This window comes from Suillus plorans (genome assembly GCF_016647745.1).
Source record: "Suillus plorans strain S12 chromosome Unknown HD556scaffold_7, whole genome shotgun sequence".
NCBI lineage: Eukaryota > Fungi > Basidiomycota > Agaricomycetes > Boletales > Suillaceae > Suillus > Suillus plorans.
In genome coordinates this window covers 471732-494448 of record NW_024537391.1, presented here as the reverse complement: position 1 = coordinate 494448, position 22717 = coordinate 471732, and the positions used below count along the sequence as shown (strand labels likewise).

The following is a 22717-nucleotide window of genomic DNA, read 5'->3' as shown; positions in this document are numbered from 1 at the left end:
CCGTTTTATCCGGATCCCGGAGTATTACCCTCGAAGACCAAAAAACATATATTTAGTGCTCTAAGTTTGGATCTAATCTAAGCAGTACAGTCAATAGAAAATGAACGGAACCGTGCGACAATGTCGCTTCCAAATAAATACAACAGTACCCAAAGATGGACTTTGCATTTAAGAGGATCTTAGTGCTCAAGCCGAACTCGGGACTGCTGGGCGCAAGCGTTGTCCACGAAATCATCAGAAATAAGGTCGCCACCCTCGCTTGGCTTTGCGTTCTCGACGCCGACTGCAATGAAGGCTATAACAACCAGGAGGGCACCTGCCAGTACTTGCGCAGCGGCAGGCTTCCCAAGGAAGGAGTCCCCGATAACCGCGACAGGAATGGTGAGACCAAGACCGACTGTCACCACTAAAGGCGTGGTCTTCAGCATCGCAATGACGTATAGGTAGTCACTCGATAAGGTGATGAACATCTAAACCATGTAAATTCCCAACACTGAGACACAGACGACGGAAACTCACATTCAACAAGATAATAACAATAGCATTATGGGTGGTGGGTATCTCAAAGCGCTCCATTCCAGCCAGATGCAGGATGACGCCAATAGGCCAGGATAGAACTATGTTGAAAAATCCCACAAACCCAAAGAACAGTTGCATGTCAATTCTCGACTCTTCCCTAATCTGAACCTTGAGGAAGACGACGTAGAGAGCATAAAACACAGCCGACATCAAAGCCAAGAAGTCTCCCAAAACTGGTAATGAGGTGGCAGCCTTGTTAATTATTGATGGCCCTATTCCTTCTGGTTGGCCATCGGGAGACCCGTCAGAAATAGCAACAAGGATAACACCAACAAAGCTTGTTACAAGCCGGTGAGCCGAATCATACATGGAGAGGACGAAATTAACTACATACGCAGTAAGCACAGCTCCAATCTTGATCAATGTTAGGGTTTCCACGCGGAACATACGTCCAACGGCAAGAGTAAACATGCCTTCCAGGGATGACGTATTGGTACAGCTGATGAATAACAGTAGTACAAACACACTCACCACTTGTGCCAGACAGAATTGTTGAACTTGCGACGCTGGTGTATGCCAGAGCGGCGTTCAAAGCCCAGTTCGCAATAAACCACAGGAAGCAGAATCCAAGTGCCAACCTTGCGGTCTCCTTCACGGTGAACGGCCTATCGACCTGATCAATTGGAGCTATCAGCTCCACCTAGATATAGTCAGAGGGGTCGTGTGAAAGAATGATAGACAATGTAATTACTGCAGGCTCTGCATCAATGTCAAGCTCTTGCTCCAGCGGCTGATAATCTATGATTGACCTGAGGTCGGTATCGATTAGCAATTAGAGTTATGGAATACCGTTTAAAGTTACCTTGTGGATTTGGGCGGACCCCACCGATCAGCCCATAATCTTCGTGTAATGTATGGCAGCAAGTAAAACACAAATGATGCGGTGTTAGTGTATGTTATCCTGCATCACGGTAAGGATGTATCCAACTACGAAGATAGGAATCACACTTACAAGAATGGCTTCTGGTACCCGTCGTCATACATGTCCTGCAGGAAATTAATGGATATCACTGCTCAGAAGTGCGCTCGTTTGCTTACTTGCGTCAAGAAACTGGACGCAGTCCATAATAGGACAACCGCGAAGAGGAGACCGAGGCCGACAATGTAATTCTTGGTGTTCGTGTTCCTAGGAACGCCTTCTGAAGGCTCGCCGCTGGGGTCGGACACGGTGTCCATCTGAACCAAAGGATGATCGATGAGACAAGACTAGCACTGGGTGGGCATACGCACTTATTCGATGAAGGGCCCGAGGGATCCAATGGGTGCCAACATGTGTTGCCGTGTGAATTTTCGAGAAGACAGATTGAATGTCAGTACCAGTGGCACTTAGCACTCTACAATCAACCAATTCAATGGTCTATCTTTAATGCTACTCTCGAATCAAATGAATCCATTTCAATGTTACATGTAGATAAAGACAGGTATGTATATAATACACCGCACTGAAGCGCCTAGATTGGTAGTCCGTGATAATGAAGGAATATATGAAGTGTACCATGAAATGCAAACAGAAAAATGACATGACGGATCCGATGAAGGTATAGAAGGGTGTACGAGCCACGTAGTGCGCTAAAACGGCATTGTAGGGCGAAAGCCAGCATACGATTTGACTTTCTCAAAAATCCTAAAGAGGCTGATGACAATATTGATGCAATACGTGACAAGGCCAACCCCAACCAGGCAAATCAATGCAAGTTGATAGTCGCAAAGCGTATCTCCCACTCCGCCCTCATTTCGTCCAAGGTTCGGAAGCGTTAGCTCTGGCCGACTAAGTTCATCGTACCAAGCTATGCTTCTCGCTGATGCACAGGGAATAAGAGAGGTGAAGAAATTGTCGAAACAGAGGGAAAACGCCGCAGACCATGCACAGATGAAACAAACTTCGAGGAGGGTGTGTGCAAGTTTGGCAGATGTTCGCCATAATCCCATGGGGCGACCGAAATATTCGAGCTGTAATGGAATGAGATGACAGTGAGAAATCAAGGTGGAAAGACTTGCATATATCGCCACCATGACATGGACCAAAGTCAAAGGTGCAAATATAATCACTAAGGTTCTGGCAGACGTATGCTCATCAAGTTGTCACTTATCAAGCTGTGAAGTGACGTACGGAGAACTTCCTACGATTCCCATGACACTATATTGCAGTTCGACGATACGTATTCTGATAGCCACCGCAAGGGCCGCAGTGGTAAATGTTATATTGATGAATCTAAAAAGCTAGATCGCAGATTTATACACACAACAAAGTGAGTAGATAGCACTGTACTCACCAATGGCACATATATATTCGTAAGAATGAAAGTTCTGAAGCGCTTCGTCCTAGATCTCCCAGAGTTGGACCTGTCTCCTGATTCATTATCTGAGCGATCTTCAGCCATCCCAAGGTTGGAATAATCATTCGTAGGGTAATCGCGTGTTGGTTCCCATGGCGTGTCCCAACCAGGAGTTTTATTGCAAGGTAAAGTGAAAGGCGCAGAAGACTCGGCATGAAAATGTACAGCTCCCTTCTCCAGTGGAGACGCCGTCTGAAAGTGGGGTTCATTGTACGACCGAGGATTCATGTATGATGGTAAGGGTGGTCTATTTTGGTGGGCAGCACCTATCTTGCCAGCTGCTTGACCCGATGGCTCTCCCTGAGGTTCTCGAGGACGTGCAAACGTCCCCCAGGGTGATTTATTCTCGGACCAAGTTCCATTTACTCCTCCAAATGACGAACGAGAAGCGGCGAGGTCGGATGGTTTCTGATCATATAAATGATGGTCATCATCTATGGGAGAAGGAGGTTCATCTTGCGCCCAAGCTATGTAGATTAGGGAACAAAGTAAGCGACACCGCTCGATTAACATTCAGAAATTCATACGGGGTGCGGTAACGACGGTCCTCGTCGCTGAAGGTACTACAAGTGCATGACTCCGGACTGATGCTGCAAGACTACTATTTGACGGAATCGATAGAGGTTTTCGAGTGCTGGCAGCTGATAAAGACATGGGCGAAGGAATGAAAAAAGAATGAGGCCTAGAGACCAGCTAGTGCAGATTGAATGCCGGTCAGTTGTTTTTCAGGCCATCCGCTATACACAGATTCTGGTAAGTGATGCGAAAGTGCTCAAAATAATAACTAAATGTGCCGAGATGCCGACTATATGTGGTTACACCTGGGGTCATTCAATTATCGGTAAGGTTAACACATGGAGGACGGTTTTCCCTCAGTGTCAGCTAGCGGCCCTGTCGGCTCGAGATTCATTTCTCAAAACGACCTAGAGGAGGCGAAGGCCCGCAGAGACGAACAGTGGAAAGCAGCATATGCCAGGTGCGCAGCAGATACAGCCTTGACTCAAAGTACAATGCCACATGAAGCTATACTAGGCTCGGACAGGTTCCTCCGCCACAGCCTGCGGAAGATTCATTCGATGGTCGAAGTCTAGCAGAGGTGAGTAGCAATGCTTTTGCTTCCAGTGTTCACTTGAAATAGAACCGTGAATAGAAATTAGCCGCGAACAGGGTAGGTTACTACAGTTGTTCTTCATTTGGTGGATTCATAGGTGGGTTAGGCCGCGAAGCAGGAAGAATGGGAGGAGAAGACGAAATTAGGCAAGTCAGAATGATGTCTTTTCATGGTGATCTTGACTTGCCCAATTGTAGCAAATCAATTTCGAGCACTAGAAGAGGACGAGATCATGTTTCTAGATTCCATCAGAGAAAAGCAGGCCGAAGAAGAACGCCTCCGGAAAGCACAGGACGGCGAGGAGCTTTCAGACTTCAGAAAGTATGTCTCCGTTCATTATTTCTCCGTCGCTGACATTGAGAATCCGCGAAGAGCTGTTGCAGCTAGGGAAAATGACCTCAACAAGCCTACGCAGCCTATGGCACAACCACGGAAACAGAGTGATGATACTCCGGAGAAGCCTAAAGCTCCCGTGGTGACGTCCAAGAAAGATGTCAAGAAATCATTGAAGGGTGTTGTAGTGAAGAAGAGACCCAAGTCTAATGTTCCAACACCCAGCGAACGGAAGGCGAAGGAATCTATCAAGAACATCGATGAGGATGCACCACCAGTCACAAAACGTCGCAAGATATCCGAATCATGACATCCATCGTAATTCCATCTCCCGACTTTCCTGTAGTTGTCATTGTGGATTTGTTCGTTGTAGCACCATCTAATTCAAGAACACGCTGCTCAGTCTTGACATTCCATTGTATTCTAGATACAACACCAGAAGCATGCATGATATATGCTCATTTGTCTTCTCCGTGGGTCAGGTCTCATCCTCCCCGAGTTGTCGGTGTTGGTGTCCATCGCACACGGTTGAGATCCCTTTCCCCAGTCTGTCTCGTTTCCCAGCCAGACATTCGACCCATTGCCTCCGCCCTTCTCGCTGCTGCGGTACCCATCGTAGTTCTATCCAACAATCGTTTGGCTGCAGGTGTCAGATTGCCAGGTGCGTCAGCTCTCCGCGGAGTCCAACTTGGAGGGCCCATAGAACCTGACTTTGAGGAACTTCCTCGGGCTGGTGTACGTCCGATAATTGGGGTCGGCCCCCCAAGGAGAATGGCTTTCGCGCGAAGGCTTTTTGAAGCATGTGAGGATAGCCTGTGAGATAATGCCTCGCGGCTCGACGGCGCAGCAATATGGAAAGGTGTGCTAGGCAGTGGCAAGGCTTCTGCTGGATCATCGGACTTTGATAATATCCGTGGAGTTGCATTTAAGGTCCCCCATGTCATGAGCTGATTAACGGCAGAAGGGCCCAGCTCAGCAGCGGTAGGTGAAGGCAGGCTGGGTACAAGCGAAAATTCATTGATGGGGGACCGCGGTCGATCTAGTGAGGTGGTTAGAAGAAAAAAAAATTGACCGACGTGAAATAGAACTTACATGGCGTGCCAGTGATGGCGGCATCAATTCGACTGCGAGTGGGACTTGGCGGAGCAGATGCAGCTCGCGACTGAGAATCCCCTTCATCTTGTTCTGTTAGACGTGTATTCACATGCGTTATGATACCGAGATCATCGCTTGCTTTAGCTTTCGATGTACGCGGGTGGTACGGAGACATGTCGGCGTCAGGGGAGAACATGAGAGAATTGCGGGCCTGGAATCCAGGCCCTCAGCCATAAAATGAAAATTGAAAATATCATTTGAGCCAAACGCACCTTGAAATTCCAGCCATCAACACCAGCCGGACGAGTATCTTTCCTTGGCGCCATAACGTCCATAGGCTCGCCTTCCTCAGCCGCTTCACTGAGGATGGCCACCTCCTTTCCCTTATCATTGTCCTTCGTATCTTGACTTTTACCTTCAGGTTCCTTCGACGACTCTCCACTTTGCGTGATGAGTCCTGCGACATTAGGGGCCTCGATTACAAACTTCTCTCTCACACCTGGTGCTTGAGAAGGCTCAATCATCATCCTCTCCCTCGCCTCAATCATCCTATCCCTCTGATCCTCGACTCTCTTCTGTGCCTCCCATGCCCAACCCCACCTCTCCTTCCTCTTCCGGTTCTCCTCATCCATAATCTGCGTAAAGCTAGCGTTGTCTTCCGAGGTGTACCGTGCCTGGAAGTTGTCTAGACTCATGCTTGTATTATACCGCGGGCGTTTCGTCACTGGCTCCCCACGTGGCGTGTGTAGCGGTGTCTCGGATGCACCAGCACCATAGGGCGTTGCGGACGGTGTCTGCCACGGTCGTCCGCGGTAGGTGGCGGGGGTACTGTTAACTTCTTGTAATCTACGCACGGATGCGTTGATCAAGTGGGGGTCTCTCGATGTCACAGCATCAAGGTATTCATTGGTCGCGTCGAGATGCACGAGAGAAGGGAAGAAGTCTCTCGCTATGATGTGAGACAAGGCTGCTGTGTACTCATCTTCTTCGAGCACTTGTTGAGAATTTAGTGAGCGAGATGATTCAGATGGACCGGGGGTAGACATTATAGGGAGTGTGGGTAGTGATACTCGTGTACAGTCCAAATGGACTTCAGTCACTGTGCAGTGGACGTTCCCGAAGGGGAGAGCATTGTCATTGTGGTTACGTAAATGATCATTAAGAATAATTCACACAATTCCGCAGAGAAAAATAAAATGACAGATGGAAAGAAAAAAATACGAGCACAGATCGGCTGTAGAAATAAACAAGTAATGTATCATGGCACCAGCGGAAGTGGGGAGAAGCGCGAAGTGTCGCTGGTAAATGGGTATTCGTTCTGTTTGTGTTCATGAATGTCATACGAGGCATGGATCAGCAGGTACACCCTGCAGAATAGTTCGCGAAACGAGTGAGCATGGAGTAATGGTCCTCGAGACCTAAAATGCAAGATGCGTGTAATCTAAACGTTCATCAGGGTGCGCCACTCCAAAGTCAGCATAGCATATCACAGACGGAAAATGAGAGATTCAGGAAGAAAAGTCAAGAAGCGCCGCCACGTCCAAAATTGAGCACGTTGCTCCCAGACCTGCCCCGAGGTTTCTTGTCAGGTTCTAGCAAACCGCTATTGTCCTGACTAGGAAGCTCCAATCCGCTGCTCTTCCACGCAGGTCGACCAATCCTGCTCTGTGACAATATCGAGGCACTGCTGGCGGAGGATGGGATCCTAGAGGATGCCCGAACTGTAACATTGGAGTGCGACAAAGGGAGCTGTGGTGGCGATCTCAAATCCTTCTGAACTTTGCTACTGTATGAGAACGGTCGTTCACGAGGGCGGAACTCTGAATCCGAAGAAGGCGTAGGTGACCCAGCATTGCTAGAACCTATAGAGGAACGTTTCGGTTGACTATATGGACCGCCGTGCGGACCAGTCCCTGGTCCGGTGGACTTCTTGTAGCCAGGGACTGCTGGACGGGAGATCGGAATGGGAAGAAAAGTGGGAGTCGCGGGGCGAGACGAAGGAGTAGGTATGGAACTCATTGTTGCAGTAGTGCTGAGGCTTGCTCCGGAGAGGCGTGATTGAGGTCGACGACTATGGGTCATTGTGCTTTGGCCAAATTGACTGGGCTTGGAAAAAATAGGAGATGATACCGATAAAGGAACTGCACAGCGAAAAGCGCTGGGGGGTGAGGGACTAGATGAGCGTCCGTGTTCCTTCTCAGCATCCTTATTTGGAGAGGGAGTAGTATCGTCCATAATGAGAACCCATCCTGAATTATCAGGGTTGGGAGTAGTCGCACCACTCGCCAAAACAGTGTCTACGCCAAGCCGCTGTGGAGTCGGTCTTCCAAGTTTGTTGTCCGGTATCACAGAACGTGTAAAGGTACTCTTGGTTGACAATGTAGAGGATATAGTAGATGTGGAGGCCATCGTGGACATTGTCGCTCCCTGCCGCCCAGCATTGCTGCCCATCCGTAAGCGAGGAACACGTGTATGAATCTTCTGTTCTAGATTCCTGACACGAGCACGCATTTCGGAAACCATTTGAACACCCTTGCTTCTGGATGCCATCATGGGTATGGCAGTGATGTTGGATACGCTAGAACTGGCAGTAACAGCGGCAGGCCGTGGGACAAGGGCAGGAGTCCGAGGAGAGTTGCGTGAAGCAGCAAGGGTTGGAAGGGTGTTCGAACGAGCCATTGATGAAGGTGAGGAAGTATTAGGGTTATGTTTGCTCAGCTGGAAACCTGCGCGCTGGAGTAAGATGGACTGTCCATAATTTGAGTTGGCAGCGGTAGAAGGCGGGCGGGTAGGGGTAGGAATAGAGGATTTCTCGTTGGAAGAGAGATCAGATAGTTCAAGATCTGGCGGCGGCGGAGTACTAAGCAGATTGTCATCCGATGAAGCCGTTGAAAGAGGAGGGAATAGTGATGAAGCGGTAGTGGAACCCGAAGTTTCGGTCAAAATGCTCGGTGCCCTAGAGCGAGCAGCTATCAGCTGATCTTTGAGGATAGAAATTTCTACAGATGAATCTAGCAGAAAAGTGTAAGTGCTCTATCCCCATGCAGTTCAAGATAACATACCTCGTAGCTCATCCTTGACACGTTGTAGTTCTTCCTCCAAATTAGCCTTGTCAAAGAGTTCATGCTCGAGCAATATCTTTTCCTCCAGCGCCTTGGAATACCTTGCTTCTATATCCGCCAGACTCGACGCGACCACACGCTCATTTCTCTCGAGGTCATCATTGCCCAACTCCAGGTCGCGCAATCTGACCTTCAATTTCTGAGACTCCTGCCTGAGTGTATCTAACTCTCGTTGCAGGGAAGTAGTGGTTGTATTGTACGTGGTCTGTAGCGATATGAATTTGGACTTTGTGAAGGGTTGATTAGCGGACTGGGTTCGGAAAACGCGTGGAGAAATACCTTCCATTCGTCTCGGTCTAATTCTGTCTTTGCGACCTTGACTTTGAGATCCTGTTGTGCCTTCTCTGTACGGTCTATTTCCTTGATTAACTCCTCCTCAAGCTCTTTACTAGAAGTGTGAAATTCATCGAGTTCGGCACGAGTCTCTGCCAGCATATCGGCGACCTCATTATACTTCGCTTTCCAGTCCGTGGAGGAGTAACTGCTTTGAGAACATTGTTAGGAAACCAGATTGAGTGTGGCAAAAAGGGTATGGGTACTCTAACTGGTTGTCTTCTAAGGAGGCCATTATTGGATCTCTGCGTAGGGCATCTGTAGGAGACAGAACGGCCGTCATGAACCCTGTAAAGAAATAAAGTACAACCTAGAAACACAACCACTAGAAAATATCAAAGGAGAAAGGAAAATTGGTGGAAACAGGAGAAATGCTTGCAATTTGGTTCTTGACTTGCACACTTCTATGTAACATTTGGTTGACCCGTGCCACACTTTGATTACATAATTCAAAGATCTAATTTACAAAGTCTCAGGTTTCGCGCACTTGCGCTTTTCTATTCGACCTGTCTTAGGACACCTCATTTCTTGCCACGAAACAGGATTCATTGATGCCCCTAGATTGTCGGTTAGAATTCGTACACGGCGGAACCAAGGACTCTTACCAGCTTCACTGGTGGCAAAAATGACACCGAGGTCGTTGCGTGCAGTAGTGATGTAGTAACTGCGAGCATCACCAAGAGAAATCTGCGATGATTGAGCAAATCATTAATTACCGTGTTCACTGGATTAACTTACCACTACACCCTTGACGACATCTCCCCCACGAAAACAATCGCTGATCTTCACCTTGTCTTTCTCGGTAGCTCTAACATCTTGAGTGCGTATAACACCATTAAATTCTTCACCAGCCGGTAGAGGGACGCCATCAACAACTGAAATGGATACCATCGCCTGCAAAGGTGACAGACGAGTGACGGTCCCTAGTACGACCGAATTTTCTGCCGGTGGATGTGCTCGTACGCGAGATATTGCCAGGGTCTGCACATATTGAAAATCGAGTATGATTTGATCGTCAAGAGAATTAACCAACAGATCCTTCGTAATGTGCGACACCAACTAGGCTCGCTCTAACTTGCCCATCTTTTAAGTATAAACCTCCTCCAAGTTTTGGTACTGGACCACGAGAAAGGGATACCGGTTGACCTGGGAGTAAGATATCGGATGCCATGGGAAATCAATTGATGAAACCGAAAGCGAGCAGCTGCCGTGGAACGATGTACAAGGGAAAAGTCGGGAGACCAAGTATTAATTAAGTTAAACTCGCGTCGTTCGATCGGGTTTGTCGTTATTTGGCTGTGACATACTACTTCAAAAATCTCAGCCCACTCTGACTATACTTCCGCTCTCGAGGAATCGTGCTTCTGCCCCTTCAGCAACAATGGCCTCCTCTTCTATCGCTCGCGTCCTTTCACGGCGTATGATTCTCATTTCTTCATGTTGCTCACAACTAACATCATTAATAGAGATGCACATTTCTGCACGGAGACATGCCCTGACCAAGTTCTCCATGCCTGCCATGAGTCCCACAATGACCGAGGGCGGTATCGCCTCCTGGAAAAAGGCGGAGGGTGAAACATTTGCCGCCGGTGATGTGCTGCTCGAGATTGTGCGTTCACCTAACCTGGTCCTTGCTTCCATTCCGTTCCTCATGTCTGTTTACAGGAAACGGACAAGGCTACCATCGACGTAGAGGCCCAGGAGGACGGTATTCTTGCCAAGATTATCGTACGTCAGCTTCAAGCTTCAAGTTTTCATTCTCTCACATTTCCCTGCGCACATTTAGGCCCCGGATGGTTCAAAAAATGTCGCTGTCGGCTCGCCCATTGCTATTATGGCTGAAGAAGGCGACGACCTGTCAGGTGCGACTCAATTGGCTTCCGAGCCTTCGGCCGCACCTCCTTCCCCACCTAAGATGGAAAGCACGCCTGAGCCCCCCAAAGCTGAGGAGGCTCCCAAGCTTACTCCATCCCAGGCCAAGCCTGAGCTTGCCAAAGGCGAACGGATATTCGCATCCCCCATTGCAAAAAAGATCGCTTTGGAACGCGGCATCCCATTGGCCCAAGTCAAGGGCACTGGTCCTGAGGGACGCATCATCCGAGAGGACATCGAGAAGTACCAACCACCCGCGACAGCAGCCTCAGCGGTCGCTGCCACTTCTTCAGCACCTGCTGCTTCCCTTCCAGAATACACAGACACCCCAGTTACAAATATGCGACGCGTCATTGGCTCACGTCTCACCCAGTCCAAGCAAGAGCTGCCACATTACTATCTTACCGTCCAGATCAACATGGACAAGACGATAAAACTCCGGGAGGTCTTCAACAAAACACTTGGCGACAAAGACAAAGCTGCTAAGCTCAGCGTCAACGATTTCATACTCAAGGCCGTTGCATGTGCATTGAATGACGTACCCGAGGCTAACTCGGCATGGCTCGGAGAGGTCATCCGACAGTGCGTACTTCTGCGGACATAAATGTATCAGATCTAATTCACCTTGCCCTTAGGTACAAGAAGGCTGATATCTCAGTTGCTGTCGCAACTCCCACTGGCCTGATTACACCTATTGTGAAGGATGTCGGTTCTAAAGGATTGGCAACCATCTCTAGTGAAGCGAAAGCTCTCGCCAAAAAGGCTCGGGATGGCAAGCTCGCTCCTCAAGAATATCAGGTAAGTGACATACTTTCATGCCGACTGAATGAAATTTATTGTTTCGATAGGGTGGCACGTTCACGGTGTCCAACCTTGGCATGTACGATATCGAACACTTTACTGCTATCATCAACCCTCCCCAATCGTGCATCCTTGCCGTTGGCACCACGAAGCCAACAATCGTCCCAGCTCCTGAGGAGGAGCGTGGTTTCAAGACTGTGAACATGATGAAAGTGACACTGAGCTCGGACCACCGGACAGTCGATGGTGCTGTGGGCGCTCGCTGGATGACTGCGTTCAAAGGTTACCTTGAGAACCCACTCACATTCATGCTTTAAAAGTACAATGTTTTCGTGTCTTTGAGGTCTGCCCATTGTTTCTAGACTAGATTACATTCATTACATGCACGCGTTATTTTTCTGTTGACTTGCGTGATGAAAGCATAAAGCCTTAAAATTGTGCACCTGCCAGCGGGGCTTATGCGCCCCCCTAGTGTTCAAGTTCTAGACCCATGGAGGTCGGAGAATGGTCTGACTCATTCCTTCGCAGAGCCAAAGTATTACTATCAGTACACCCCCTGAGGCTTGTTCGCGACCACTTGCTAATTCTCCGTATTTTCCTCCGAACTGATCGACGGCAGTTCTGGAATGGCGCACGATAGCAAATTCAACAAGTTGAATGAGTACCTCGTCGAAACTCTGGGGCAACTGCTCGAGGCGAAAAAGGAAGCTACTGTCATGCGCGAGAGACTCACAAATTTAGAAGCAAACCTGACCGAACGCGACCGGCTGAACGCATTGAAGCAAAGTGAAAATGATGAGGTACGTAGGCGCGATCTCTTTGATGTTCCTCTTGCCCAATCATCTACAGCTTCGTGTCAGAAGCACGAAACTCGAGTTTGAGATGACGCAGTTGCAGAACGTGGTATGTGGAATACATATTGATCCGATTGCTAGTAGAATACTCTATGTACTGACGCGTTCGCCGTTGTCAGAATGCGGCACTACAGCTTGCAACGAAAGATCGCGATGCGTTACATGAACAATTGAAAGTGTCCAAGATGGATGTTACTAGGCAGCAAGAGAGGGTGATTTTGAAACTAAATAATCGGTTCGACGCAGTCTAACACGTGTTTCAGGCTAATACGCTAGAGCAACGACTTCAGGAGTTAAATAACGAAAAAACAGCCTTGGCGCGTGAGCTTCAAGCAGCTGCACAGATTGTGCGCGTGGATGTAGGACCATTTTTATCTAACATATTATCATGCCACAGCAACTAAAATACTCCATGCAGATTGGCGTGAATACAAATCCTCTCCCAACTCCCCGTAGCACGCCCAATGGCGCCAGATTACCAGTCGTACTGGGGCCCTCGACAGCTGGCCCATCTCGTGACCAAAACTTGAAGGAAGAACAAGATGTTTCGGTGGATATTTTTGCAGTACATCCTCCCTCTCAGTTACCACCTCCTCGAAAGCGAGCTATTGAGAACGCGCCGCAACTCATTCCTGACCTTGCGGATGGCGGAACTGTATGCTTTACAAGACCCTTTATAACAACTCACATTGGGGGAGGGTCGCAAGCTCTCATTTCAAAGTAGGCTCTTAACTTATGTGTTTGATCAACCTTGATGGCTTCAGCTTATAAACTCTTCAGCATCGCAACGCCAAAGTCTCTAGCCCTAAAATTCGGTATAACAAGCTACCTTTGCCCGAACTTGTGGGAGAATCCTTGGTGTCCAACAAACCCTGGCATGGCTGGGTACATGTTTGTTGGCTTAGGGGAGGAGATTCATAACTTTGTTCAGCCGGAGGTACATGAACTCTTTGTTGGGGTTGAGAAAACCAAATACAGACTTATGGGTCGGTATCGGGCCCATCGTGTTGAACCCTTGACTGTTGAAGAATGGCTGACGCTCTCGGAGAAAGTAAGTATAATTAGCCTCGAAGTCATCCGAGTCATCCCTTAATTTTGGCCTATTAGGTTCGATTCAAGTACTGCGAAACCACACAACGAAAAGCGAAAGACTCACGTTCCGTCGAGGGCATAAAGGCTGCTTATGAGCGTGGTGAACTTCGTGCTCCCTGCGTCAAATTGACATGTCTTGATTTCAAGGAGGACCTCTACAAGAAACTGAAGGCACGAAAAATGGGACAGAACAACATCAACCCCTGGTCATCTCAGCGTTCGATTAAACAGGAATTGCCTGTTACACGCTCGTCACAAAAACGCCGCCGCATTGAAGAGATCATCAACGTTGACGAGTCCTCCATGGACTCTGACAGCGACGCTTCCGAATACTTAGGGTAGTATTAGATACCTACTTACATAATTCGCATCAATCGTTCCGAGTCATCATCGACGGCGACTAGTACTGCATACTCTAGTCTACAAGGCCTAATAACTTTGTATCATAGCTTCGATTCCTTTTTCCTGTGACTGTACTTTTGCCAGACCTTGAAGCACGAGAACCGTGACTAGATAGACATCTTGAACAATGCCAGGCCGTCGTCGCGAGTCTCCGCTCAAGAATCCAAGTTGAGATTAATGTGTTTCATGACGAACAACACTCACCGACTTCGTCAGGCAGGGCCTATATCGCACTAGGATTAGAGGGGTCAGCTAACAAACTCGGTGCAGGAGTCATCAAACATGCTGTCGATGGATCGACCGAAGTGCTCTCTAACGTTAGGCACACTTACATCACACCTCCTGGGGAGGGATTTCTTCCCCGAGATACTGCCCAGCACCATCGAGAATGGGCATTAACGGTGATTAAAGATGCAGTTGCAAAAGCTAAGATTACGATGCATGACCTCGACTGTATATGTTATACCAAAGGTTAGCTGAATCCCTTTTGAAGTTTCGTGTTTGAATGTTCCTCCAGGCCCTGGCATGGGTGCACCTCTGCAGTCTGTTGCTCTAGTTGCTCGCACCCTCTCATTATTGTACGAGAAGCCCCTTGTTGGTGTCAATCATTGTGTCGGACGTAGGTATATCCAATCACGGTGTGCAACTTTCACTGATGTTGTCAAACAAGATATTGAAATGGGACGGCAAGTTACTGGAGCTCAGAATCCAGTAGTACTATACGTGTCTGGTGGTAACACACAGGTCATCGCATATTCACGGCAATGCTACCGGATCTTTGGAGAAACACTCGATATAGCTGTTGGAAACTGCCTTGACAGATTTGCCAGAGTAATAAACCTGAGCAACGACCCAAGTCCAGGATATAACATTGAGCAAGAGGCAAAGAAGTGTTTTACTTTCTTTCTGTTCGTGGTATTTTCATTGACCTGGCGTACACCTAGGGGAAAACGACTCGTCCCGTTACCTTACACTACCAAGGGAATGGATGTTAGCTTGTCTGGCATACTGACTTCGATCGAAGCCTACACATCCGACCGTCGGTACCGGGCTCAAGGCGAACTTGATGAAGTGTCAGAAGATATTATCAGGCCCGCGGATCTCTGTTTCTCCCTTCAAGAGACGGTGTTCTCCATGCTTGTTGAAATAACAGAACGAGCGATGGCTCATATCGGGAGTAGAGAGGTTCTTATCGTCGGAGGAGTTGGCTGTAAGATATTTGTTCTGACCCGTTATGGCCAACCTGATTTATCCACATGAAGGTAATGAACGACTGCAGGAAATGATGGGCATCATGGCACAAGAGCGAGGTGGATCGGTGTTTGCAACCGATGAGCGGTTAGTCTTTTGAAGCACTAATGACATGGTTTTCTTATTCACGAACTTGTAGTTTCTGCATTGATAACGGCATCATGATTGCTCAGGCTGGTCTACTGAGCTACCGCATGGGATATCAGACACCTCTTGCAAAGAGCACCTGTACGCAAAGGTCGGTGCCTCAATATTATGGAGTCGTCTTGCAGAAAGTAATTTTTGTATTCAAGATTCCGGACCGATGAAGTGCATGTCGCATGGCGACCCTGAACGTGTGAACCCCCACTTATTCTACATTAAAATATCGTCAGTATCTGTTTGTATTGTTACTGTGCAACGTTCGCCAGCACCAGCTTCCAGTCCTCTGGTTCCCCTTTCATCTCTTGGCCGAGTTGATCTAGCCTCTGCCACCACCACCTGTGACTCTTTGCGTACTCTCCCGTATCATCTTCAGATACCCTGGTTTGCCAAGGCTTGTCAGCCAAAATGTAGTGAAGGCATCTGATCTCCTCGTCTCTCCACAGCGGTTTGTGAATTAACATCAATGTCTTGAGTGCATTGTAACACCATGGAAGAGGTTTCCACTTTCCTCTAAATAAATCTGACAGGAGGTCTTGGTCTGGGAATGACCAAGTTGGCACTAGAGGTGAAGTGTAAAGGTGGTTGCGGACAGTTTCTGCAAGAGCTAGGGACGGATTGAGAACCACGATGCCGGAGTTTAGCTGAGTGTGGGGACGCGGGCTTGCTTCTGTAATGAGCACTGGAGTAGTCAAACCAGAGGGGTGGATCAACGGAGTATATGCGCAATTCTCGGGAACCCTGGAAGACTAAATGAGGTATTATAATGACAGATAAGTCAAATGGCATACCAATCAGCAGGATAGTGGGGCAGTTTGCGTGGGTTACAAGCACACACATGCGCAGCAGCTATCCAGTTGTTTGGGAGATCGATGTCAAATAATTCGTCCATATTGCGCATCACAATCATATCGGCATCCATGAGGACGACGCGCTATGCTCAAAACACGTGTAAGTCATGAACACTGCAAAATCTGAACCAGATACTTCATATTCCTTCAGTTCAAATGCCCTTTATCTTGCCATGAATGGCCCATCAGTTCCATAACTGATCTGCACGCACCTCAGCTTCGTCCATGTATCAGCGAATCTTGCGTCATGCGTTGAAAGTGAATGCTTTCCCTCTGGAGGGCGCAGCGATTCAACAGGCCTAATGGAAATTCCCCTTCGCTCCAGAACACTCCGAACATCTTGGGGTAGCGTAGGAGTGACCATGACAATAAGAGGGAACGCAGATTCCACAGATCTAAGGGTACAATCGAGCACCAGAACGCCAGGTAAATAGCTGGTTGCTGTGAGTAGAGTCACATAAGCCGCCCTTCTAGCCATCGCGATTGATATTACTGGGGAAAGGGAAGGGAGCGACGGAGCCAAGATAAAGCGGATTGATAATTGCTCAAATATACTACCCAAAAGATTGGACAGTCGGAGGTTGCGGCCCTACTTAATTACCGCATTTTAGATCTGCACCCGCGTTTTCGCACATCTACCTTGGCGCTAAGCGCTAAAACTTGAAATGGCCTCGCAAGGATTCGAGGAACTCATGCAAAGGGATTCGTATACATACGCAATGATCACATCGCGAGAATAACACGGGGATTTAGCACAAACAAGCCACCATACAAAATTTGAAACCCTTCACGCTCACACCAGCATTTTTCGGGCGGCGGGCACTTCAGGCAGCGGGCGCTGTGTCACGGTGGTGGCGTGATGTAGTAGGTGACGAGAAGTAGGTGGGCAGGTTTGTCATATAAACTCTGCTTCAATCACCCAGATTTGATCCCAGACGCAGACTTGTAGTCCGCCCGGACATGCACCCAAACCGGCCGTATCTTCAGCACAAACGTTCGAGGATTGTGTATGTTAGACTTCGCTACCACAATACGAGACCTCGCGTGTATGATCTTGGCATGGGGTCCAAAATCAAGCTCAAATTAGGGTCGAGCTAGAACGAGGTGTGCATGCACATTTCAAGTCACGGTGTTCAAACTCCCGCCCTGTTAGGGTTCCTTAAATTACTTGGAACAAGTAGATCAAGGCCGCTCCCAGTGGCGTCCCTGCTCTCCACTCCCACCTTGAGGGCCAGGCTATCATTTCTGTTTCGCAGATAGTCGAGTTACTCATATTCTCATACATGTAAGATAGGGCACCTCGCCGATCACTGTTTCTGCCTCGAAAACATCGCAACTATATCCATGCAAGAGACCACTTTGCCACACGAACGTCAACATGTTGGGTTTTGTAAGTCCTTCGCTTATTCCGAGGTTTGACCTTAGGTCATTGTCAAGTTTATATGAATGGTGATGGGGTTTCATTTAATGTTTTCCACCCGTTTCGGGGTAGACAGGCACCGCCAATGCTACCTAACAAGAGGGTCGGACTGGCAGTATCTAGCCCAAGAACCAGTAACAGCCACCGGTGACGCAGGGTGACTCTTCAAGTTGTCAGCCGTGTGATTGTCGATATACTTACGACCTTTCCGTCGGTAGCGAGTTATCGAGGACAGTGATTTGTGACATCAAATGGAAAAGTATGGCCCAAACTCGGCACAATGTCGTACAATTTTCATTAGGATACCACAAGTTCACAACCCTTAGAGGTCAACGAGATTTCGATGTGCCCTATAAGTATCGTACGTTGGTGATCAGCAGGAATCCATCCCTCACTCTCTGAATTCGCCATTTAATCTGCACATTTTCATGCCAGGACTAGAAGAATATCTCTATGCTCTTGACTGGAATAACAGCATATCGGGTTCGTCAGAGCTTGTTGGACATGAATCATTGTGCTAAACTTCGTCATTTCCAGTTGCAATCATTACCCTGATATCCTATGACTACGGTCAGTAGCTTTCATGAACCCTGTAGTACGGTTGAGCGTAATATCATCTAGTGCTTCAGTTTGGGAAAGAGGTAAGGAGGGGGTTGTTTCGTTATCTTCGAGTACTCATGATCATATATCGCAGGTCACGTTCGTTTGGGTTAGAGTTCAACCCCAACGATATGAAGTTCCGGAGCTGACCGGTTATGCAGGAAAGGCAGTGGTCAGTGATGACATATCTATACCTTGTTGTGAGCTCCACCCTGCCAAAGTGCTTCATGGTTCCCCATTTTCGTTGCTATGTCAGGTTCGATATTTTGGTATTGTCCTTGCAATGTACGTCGTGGTGTTTGTATCCTTCGGATGGTACGTTGTATGTTGACGCTGACGTCTAGGATTTGTGCCACCTGTACGTGATGTGATACCAAATGAGCCATCATTGACTGACCAGTGCTAGGGGGAGGTCTATTTTATATGCCTGAAGCAGTGAGTATATTGATTCTTTCTTTAGAGGATTTTAGGTTGACCTAGACTCAGCCGTACGTCAGAAGTTCGTTTTACAGCTAGCCTGATCTGCTGCTGACCTCTTGTTTAGTTGTGAGTTTATCGTATCGTATTCAACTGAAACTAGCGTTGCTTATCATCAAATTGAAATAGGTTATGGTATATTCGTGTTCATGCAATGGGGTTTTTCTGTATATTTTTGCTTGGCGGAAGGTATGTCGTTATCCATACAGTCTCGCACCTTTGCGCTTCCCATTTTTACATTTGCAGTCATCCTCATCTGGCGTCTTTACGCCCTACATAGCCAATCAAAGCTCATACTTTATGTTCTACTGGGGTTGCTCCTACCTATCGTCGCGCTCTATATAGCGGTGGATGCATTTTTATGGAGCCGGCCTTCGGCGATCTCAGGTGAATTTCTATTTTGATTGAATTCTTTGAAAGCTGATGCTTGTTGTACAGTGCAAGAAATCATAATAACCCCAAATATCAAGTACTGCACGGCTTTCTTCCACACCGGGCCTATGCCTGCAATCTACGCTTCCATCCCCGTCATATGCTATGATATTTTCTTGGTTGTTCTCGCCGTTACCGTCCTCAGGAAGCACCTGAAAGAACGACAAGAATTTAAAATGAAGCCTAACACCTACGTGGTGATGATCGTCCGATATCATGTCATATACTTTGTCCTGTAAGTTCCCTTCGTTTGTTGTGTTCTCTGAAAGCATTCATTGAATCATGCTAGGAATTTGGCGACTCAAATCTTCATGGCGATATTATGGGCCCACCTTACGGTATGATTTTTTGCGATTCCATAGAGATATGTTCTAATGTATGCATGCAAAAGACGGTGATGCTGAGTTTCGTACTGTTGTTCAAGGATACCGCGCCATTGATTATCGTGCCACGTCTTATCATCAGCATTTGGGATACGCATGCTAATGAAGACTGCGCACAAATCAGTACGATGTTCGAGAATTGTGTCTGTTGGACTCCGCCAACGGAATTGGAGCAGCCCGAGGTTGACTCTTGTGTATGATGTTCCAAATTGAGGAAGGAGGTAGAGTGAGGTCCATACTTACCCCCAACTACTTTACATAATGATTATCATTAATTTTAGTTAGAGGTTAGGGGTTAGATGTTAGAGGGTTTGTTGGTTAGTAGTTAGTTGTTAGCAGTTAGTTAGAGTTAGTTAGTGGTCAGCTATGATTATATCCTGTTTTGGAAAGTGAAAAGTTAAATTAAAGTTAAATTAAAGGCTGTTGCACTGGTAGTTACAATAGTTAATGCACAACATTGGATGACTTGCTGTGGGCTCGAAAAATGTAGAATAGAATATCATATTTCGCATTAGGAAGGCAGCCGCGATGCCGGGCTTCATTTGCGATCGATTTGCAATTCAACATTATTTTCTACCCTCTAATAAACCTTAATCGGAAAGGGGGGGTACCCCCCCCTTGCAGATTTTTCAGATTATAATAAACATGTTCTTACCATTTCAGGCCACTAACGCCTGCGATATCAGCTGACATAATGTCGCTACAACTACCTTACGCCCTACTGCGCAGTTGCTCTGGTGTCCCCATGATGAGCAACGGCACTCGTTGGCCTCATTTCTCGGATCCTCATTGTTTCCGTATCATTTTCGGACCTCCATATGACTGCAATGACCTAGATTGGCCTTTGGACTTAGCGACCACAGCAGTCCCTTACAACAAAGTGTCACCCTCGGACCATTCAGAGCCCATTCCTCAAGCTCATTCGAGAAAATTTTCAGTTCAATGTGTTGTTCTGCCTTCACAGCATGCTGCTATTGGTCCAGGGTAGGTGTATTTTCACTCGAAATTGTTGGTGTCCAGTGCTCTGATGTCACTCTGCACTCACAACAGGCTGTTACCTGTCCAGGGTAGTTATTTTTTTTCATGTTGAACGCCCGGTTGTCTTTGCTCATGACGGAGTGTTACCCAGCTAGGGTCCGGGCCTTTTCGTGCCTTGCAGATGCATTCCTTGTGTATAAAGTGACGCTCCTGATCATTGGAAGGTTAGCATTTTTCCTTCGTAACTCTGCCTTCAACATGTCTGACATTCCCCCCAAACAAACCCAATTCTTTACTGGTAGTCCTTGCCACCCCGAATTACACTACAATGAAGCCGGCAATGCATTCGTGTTTGATGCGCCAAATGGTGTGTGGCAGCCTCATCCAGGCATTGCACAGGTATATGTCACACCTGGCTACATTTTCCTTTGCTAATATCGACTCTGGTGCATAGTGCCTGCTTGTTCTTTTGTCTGGATGTTTGTCTCTCCGCTGGTTATTTTCTTGCCACCCTCAAAGACTATGGATGAATGTATTTGACTGGTGTCTTCTTTGGAGTGTGTTGTATTCGTCTTGCCCTCGCTTTATGATTTTGATTGTTCTGTCGGATAAGCTGACGCCAGCTTATTTTGATGGGTTGTGCCAGGACCGCCTGCCATATTTGGAAGTTGCGCCAGGAGCAACTGCCATATCAGGAAGTTACACCAGGAGCAACTGCCCAATTGGGAAGTTACACCAACTCGTGGAACAACACTCAAATAATAGCCAGGCGCTCACTTATTTCAATGTCAGTTGCACCAGAACATCATCCTGATTTGGAAGTTACATTGACGTTACTACCATATTGGGAAGTTGTACCATGCGGCCAACCCACCGACCGCACCATTAAGATTATTGGTCGTAAGAAATGTAGGGTAGACTGCAGGGGTTGCATCAGATTGTTGTTAAGCTGACGTGCACTTGTTTCTGTGTGTCTTGATTGCGTTTATTTTTCTGAAACTTGTTCTTGTCTTGAGGGGGTTGATTTATTGATCGTTGTGTGGTCTTTGCTTGAGTGGTCTCCCCTATGGTAGCGCTCTTCTGGGTGGGACGTGCATTGACTGAGGACGGAATCTTGTTTTCCCTTGACTTTGTTTTGCTTGATTTTTGCTATTTTTTGTGATTTCCTAGCTTGATTGCTGTTGAGGTGGTCTGGGGGTGATGTGTTGGAAGAGGACGGAATTGACTTTGTTTTGCTTGATTTTTGCTGTGGTGGTCTTGCCTTGACTTTCCTTGATTCTATCCTGTCTTGCGTGCGGTGGTATTGGTCGCTCTGTTTGATGGACGAGACAACGAGACACCGAGACAATACGTTCCCCTGACCGAAGCTAGCTAACTAAGCCGAGTCAGTTCTAACCGGGGGGGGGGCGGGTGGTTTTGCTTCATAGTAGTTTTGCTTGATTTTTGCTCTTTTGTTTGCTGTGGTGGTCTGGCTGTTCTGTTCAAAAAGTTGCCCTGGCTGATGCGAGACAGAGTGGAGTCAAAGAAATAGCCGTGCGCCTGCTTATTTTGACCGTGGTTTGCGCTTAATGCATCGGTTGAGAAAATGAGTTCAAAGATATGCGAGCGCCTGCTTGTTTCTGCTGCGGGTTGCGTTGGATCGACCGTCTTTGCTTTGTATGTGCTGTGTTGTTTGCTATCGTGGTCTTGCTTTATCTTCCTGATGCTTCTTTGTTTGCTGTCATAGAAAGAGTCGAAAAAATAGCCTGGTGTCTGCTTATTTTTGCTGAACGTTTGAATCCTCGTGAGATGTGCGAGATCTTTCCATGGTCTTCGCTTTGGTTGGTGGCGCTTGTCTGGGGTGATGCTTTGGCCGAGGACGGAACCTGGTTTTTGCTTGACTTCATTTTGCTTGATTTTTGCTGTTTGTTTGCTGTTTCATGGCTTGACTTTCCTTGATTTCGGCTGTTTTGTTGCTGTCGTGATTTTGTTGTTGTGTGTCTGAATTCATAGTCTTTGCTTGTGGTGGCGCTCTTCTGGGGTGATGCGTCGGGAGAGGACAGAGTCTCATTTCGACTTGACTTTGTTTTGCTTGATTTTTGTGATTTTATGGTCTTGCTCTGGCCCATATTCTTTTGCTTTTCTGATCTCCTCTGCTTTTCTTGACTTTCCTTGAATCGTCTTTGATTTCGTGGTAGCCCTTGTGGTGGCGCTTGTCTGGGGTGATGCGTTGGCTGAGGACAGAACCTTGTTTTTGCTTGACTTCACTTTGCTT

At 47.5% G+C, this 22717-nt stretch overlaps 11 protein-coding genes across 11 annotated transcripts; 5 read left to right on the top strand and 6 right to left on the bottom strand.

Annotated features, from left to right (window-relative positions):
- Positions 1–15: 15 nt before the first annotated feature.
- On the bottom strand, positions 16–1832 carry HD556DRAFT_1337965 (uncharacterized protein). The gene is made up of 8 exons (XM_041301967.1): positions 1618–1832; positions 1532–1566; positions 1382–1480; positions 1271–1328; positions 1051–1219; positions 914–992; positions 520–856; positions 16–470 (listed from the first exon to the last, which is right to left on the bottom strand). The coding sequence occupies exons 1-8, from the start codon at positions 1753–1755 to the stop codon at positions 180–182; spliced, it is 1206 nt and encodes a 401-aa protein (XP_041164974.1). The 5' UTR covers positions 1756–1832; the 3' UTR covers positions 16–179.
- Positions 1833–1944: 112 nt separating this feature from the next.
- On the bottom strand, positions 1945–3738 carry HD556DRAFT_1337960 (uncharacterized protein). The gene is made up of 5 exons (XM_041301966.1): positions 3443–3738; positions 2853–3382; positions 2690–2799; positions 2578–2635; positions 1945–2529 (listed from the first exon to the last, which is right to left on the bottom strand). The coding sequence occupies exons 1-5, from the start codon at positions 3567–3569 to the stop codon at positions 2149–2151; spliced, it is 1206 nt and encodes a 401-aa protein (XP_041164973.1). The 5' UTR covers positions 3570–3738; the 3' UTR covers positions 1945–2148.
- Positions 3739–4755, top strand: HD556DRAFT_1337955 (N-terminal domain of NEFA-interacting nuclear protein NIP30-domain-containing protein). Its single transcript, XM_041301965.1, has 6 exons — positions 3739–3891; positions 3948–4011; positions 4066–4083; positions 4133–4172; positions 4224–4347; positions 4399–4755. The coding sequence occupies exons 1-6, from the start codon at positions 3770–3772 to the stop codon at positions 4667–4669; spliced, it is 639 nt and encodes a 212-aa protein (XP_041164972.1). The 5' UTR covers positions 3739–3769; the 3' UTR covers positions 4670–4755.
- HD556DRAFT_1337947 (nuclear protein DGCR14) lies at positions 4756–6558 on the bottom strand. The gene is made up of 3 exons (XM_041301964.1): positions 5727–6558; positions 5452–5665; positions 4756–5398 (listed from the first exon to the last, which is right to left on the bottom strand). The coding sequence occupies exons 1-3, from the start codon at positions 6498–6500 to the stop codon at positions 4845–4847; spliced, it is 1542 nt and encodes a 513-aa protein (XP_041164971.1). The 5' UTR covers positions 6501–6558; the 3' UTR covers positions 4756–4844.
- On the bottom strand, positions 6559–9309 carry HD556DRAFT_1337944 (uncharacterized protein). The gene is made up of 4 exons (XM_041301963.1): positions 9116–9309; positions 8856–9057; positions 8517–8802; positions 6559–8465 (listed from the first exon to the last, which is right to left on the bottom strand). Exons 1-4 carry the CDS (start codon positions 9190–9192, stop codon positions 6976–6978), a joined length of 2055 nt encoding a protein of 684 aa, XP_041164970.1. The 5' UTR covers positions 9193–9309; the 3' UTR covers positions 6559–6975.
- HD556DRAFT_1337941 (uncharacterized protein) lies at positions 9310–10147 on the bottom strand. The gene is made up of 4 exons (XM_041301962.1): positions 9943–10147; positions 9648–9890; positions 9515–9596; positions 9310–9466 (listed from the first exon to the last, which is right to left on the bottom strand). Exons 1-4 carry the CDS (start codon positions 10078–10080, stop codon positions 9372–9374), a joined length of 558 nt encoding a protein of 185 aa, XP_041164969.1. The 5' UTR covers positions 10081–10147; the 3' UTR covers positions 9310–9371.
- A 230-nt stretch (positions 10148–10377) lies between these two features.
- Positions 10378–11899, top strand: HD556DRAFT_1228722 (dihydrolipoamide acetyltransferase; the record flags this gene model as incomplete). The annotated part of the gene is made up of 5 exons (XM_041297247.1): positions 10378–10518; positions 10575–10637; positions 10696–11363; positions 11417–11579; positions 11630–11899. 5 exons carry the CDS (start codon positions 10378–10380, stop codon positions 11897–11899), a joined length of 1305 nt encoding a protein of 434 aa, XP_041164968.1.
- Positions 11900–12037: 138 nt separating this feature from the next.
- On the top strand, positions 12038–14092 carry HD556DRAFT_882323 (uncharacterized protein). Its single transcript, XM_041311930.1, has 7 exons — positions 12038–12382; positions 12432–12485; positions 12556–12648; positions 12700–12795; positions 12855–13156; positions 13217–13487; positions 13544–14092. The coding sequence occupies exons 1-7, from the start codon at positions 12209–12211 to the stop codon at positions 13868–13870; spliced, it is 1317 nt and encodes a 438-aa protein (XP_041164967.1). The 5' UTR covers positions 12038–12208; the 3' UTR covers positions 13871–14092.
- On the top strand, positions 14058–15542 carry HD556DRAFT_1498105 (peptidase M22 glycoprotease; the record flags this gene model as incomplete). Its single annotated transcript, XM_041308918.1, has 8 exons — positions 14058–14097; positions 14147–14401; positions 14448–14549; positions 14601–14820; positions 14875–15140; positions 15193–15268; positions 15321–15419; positions 15475–15542. The coding sequence occupies 8 exons, from the start codon at positions 14058–14060 to the stop codon at positions 15512–15514; spliced, it is 1098 nt and encodes a 365-aa protein (XP_041164966.1). The 3' UTR covers positions 15515–15542.
- On the bottom strand, positions 15429–16773 carry HD556DRAFT_883906 (glycosyltransferase family 8 protein). The gene is made up of 4 exons (XM_041311934.1): positions 16386–16773; positions 16310–16334; positions 16114–16256; positions 15429–16063 (listed from the first exon to the last, which is right to left on the bottom strand). Exons 1-4 carry the CDS (start codon positions 16649–16651, stop codon positions 15571–15573), a joined length of 927 nt encoding a protein of 308 aa, XP_041164965.1. The 5' UTR covers positions 16652–16773; the 3' UTR covers positions 15429–15570.
- A 2618-nt stretch (positions 16774–19391) lies between these two features.
- HD556DRAFT_1337907 (uncharacterized protein) lies at positions 19392–19880 on the top strand. The gene is made up of 3 exons (XM_041301961.1): positions 19392–19440; positions 19494–19706; positions 19767–19880. The coding sequence occupies exons 1-2, from the start codon at positions 19414–19416 to the stop codon at positions 19683–19685; spliced, it is 219 nt and encodes a 72-aa protein (XP_041164964.1). The 5' UTR covers positions 19392–19413; the 3' UTR covers positions 19686–19706; positions 19767–19880.
- The last annotated feature ends 2837 nt before the right edge of the window (positions 19881–22717 follow it).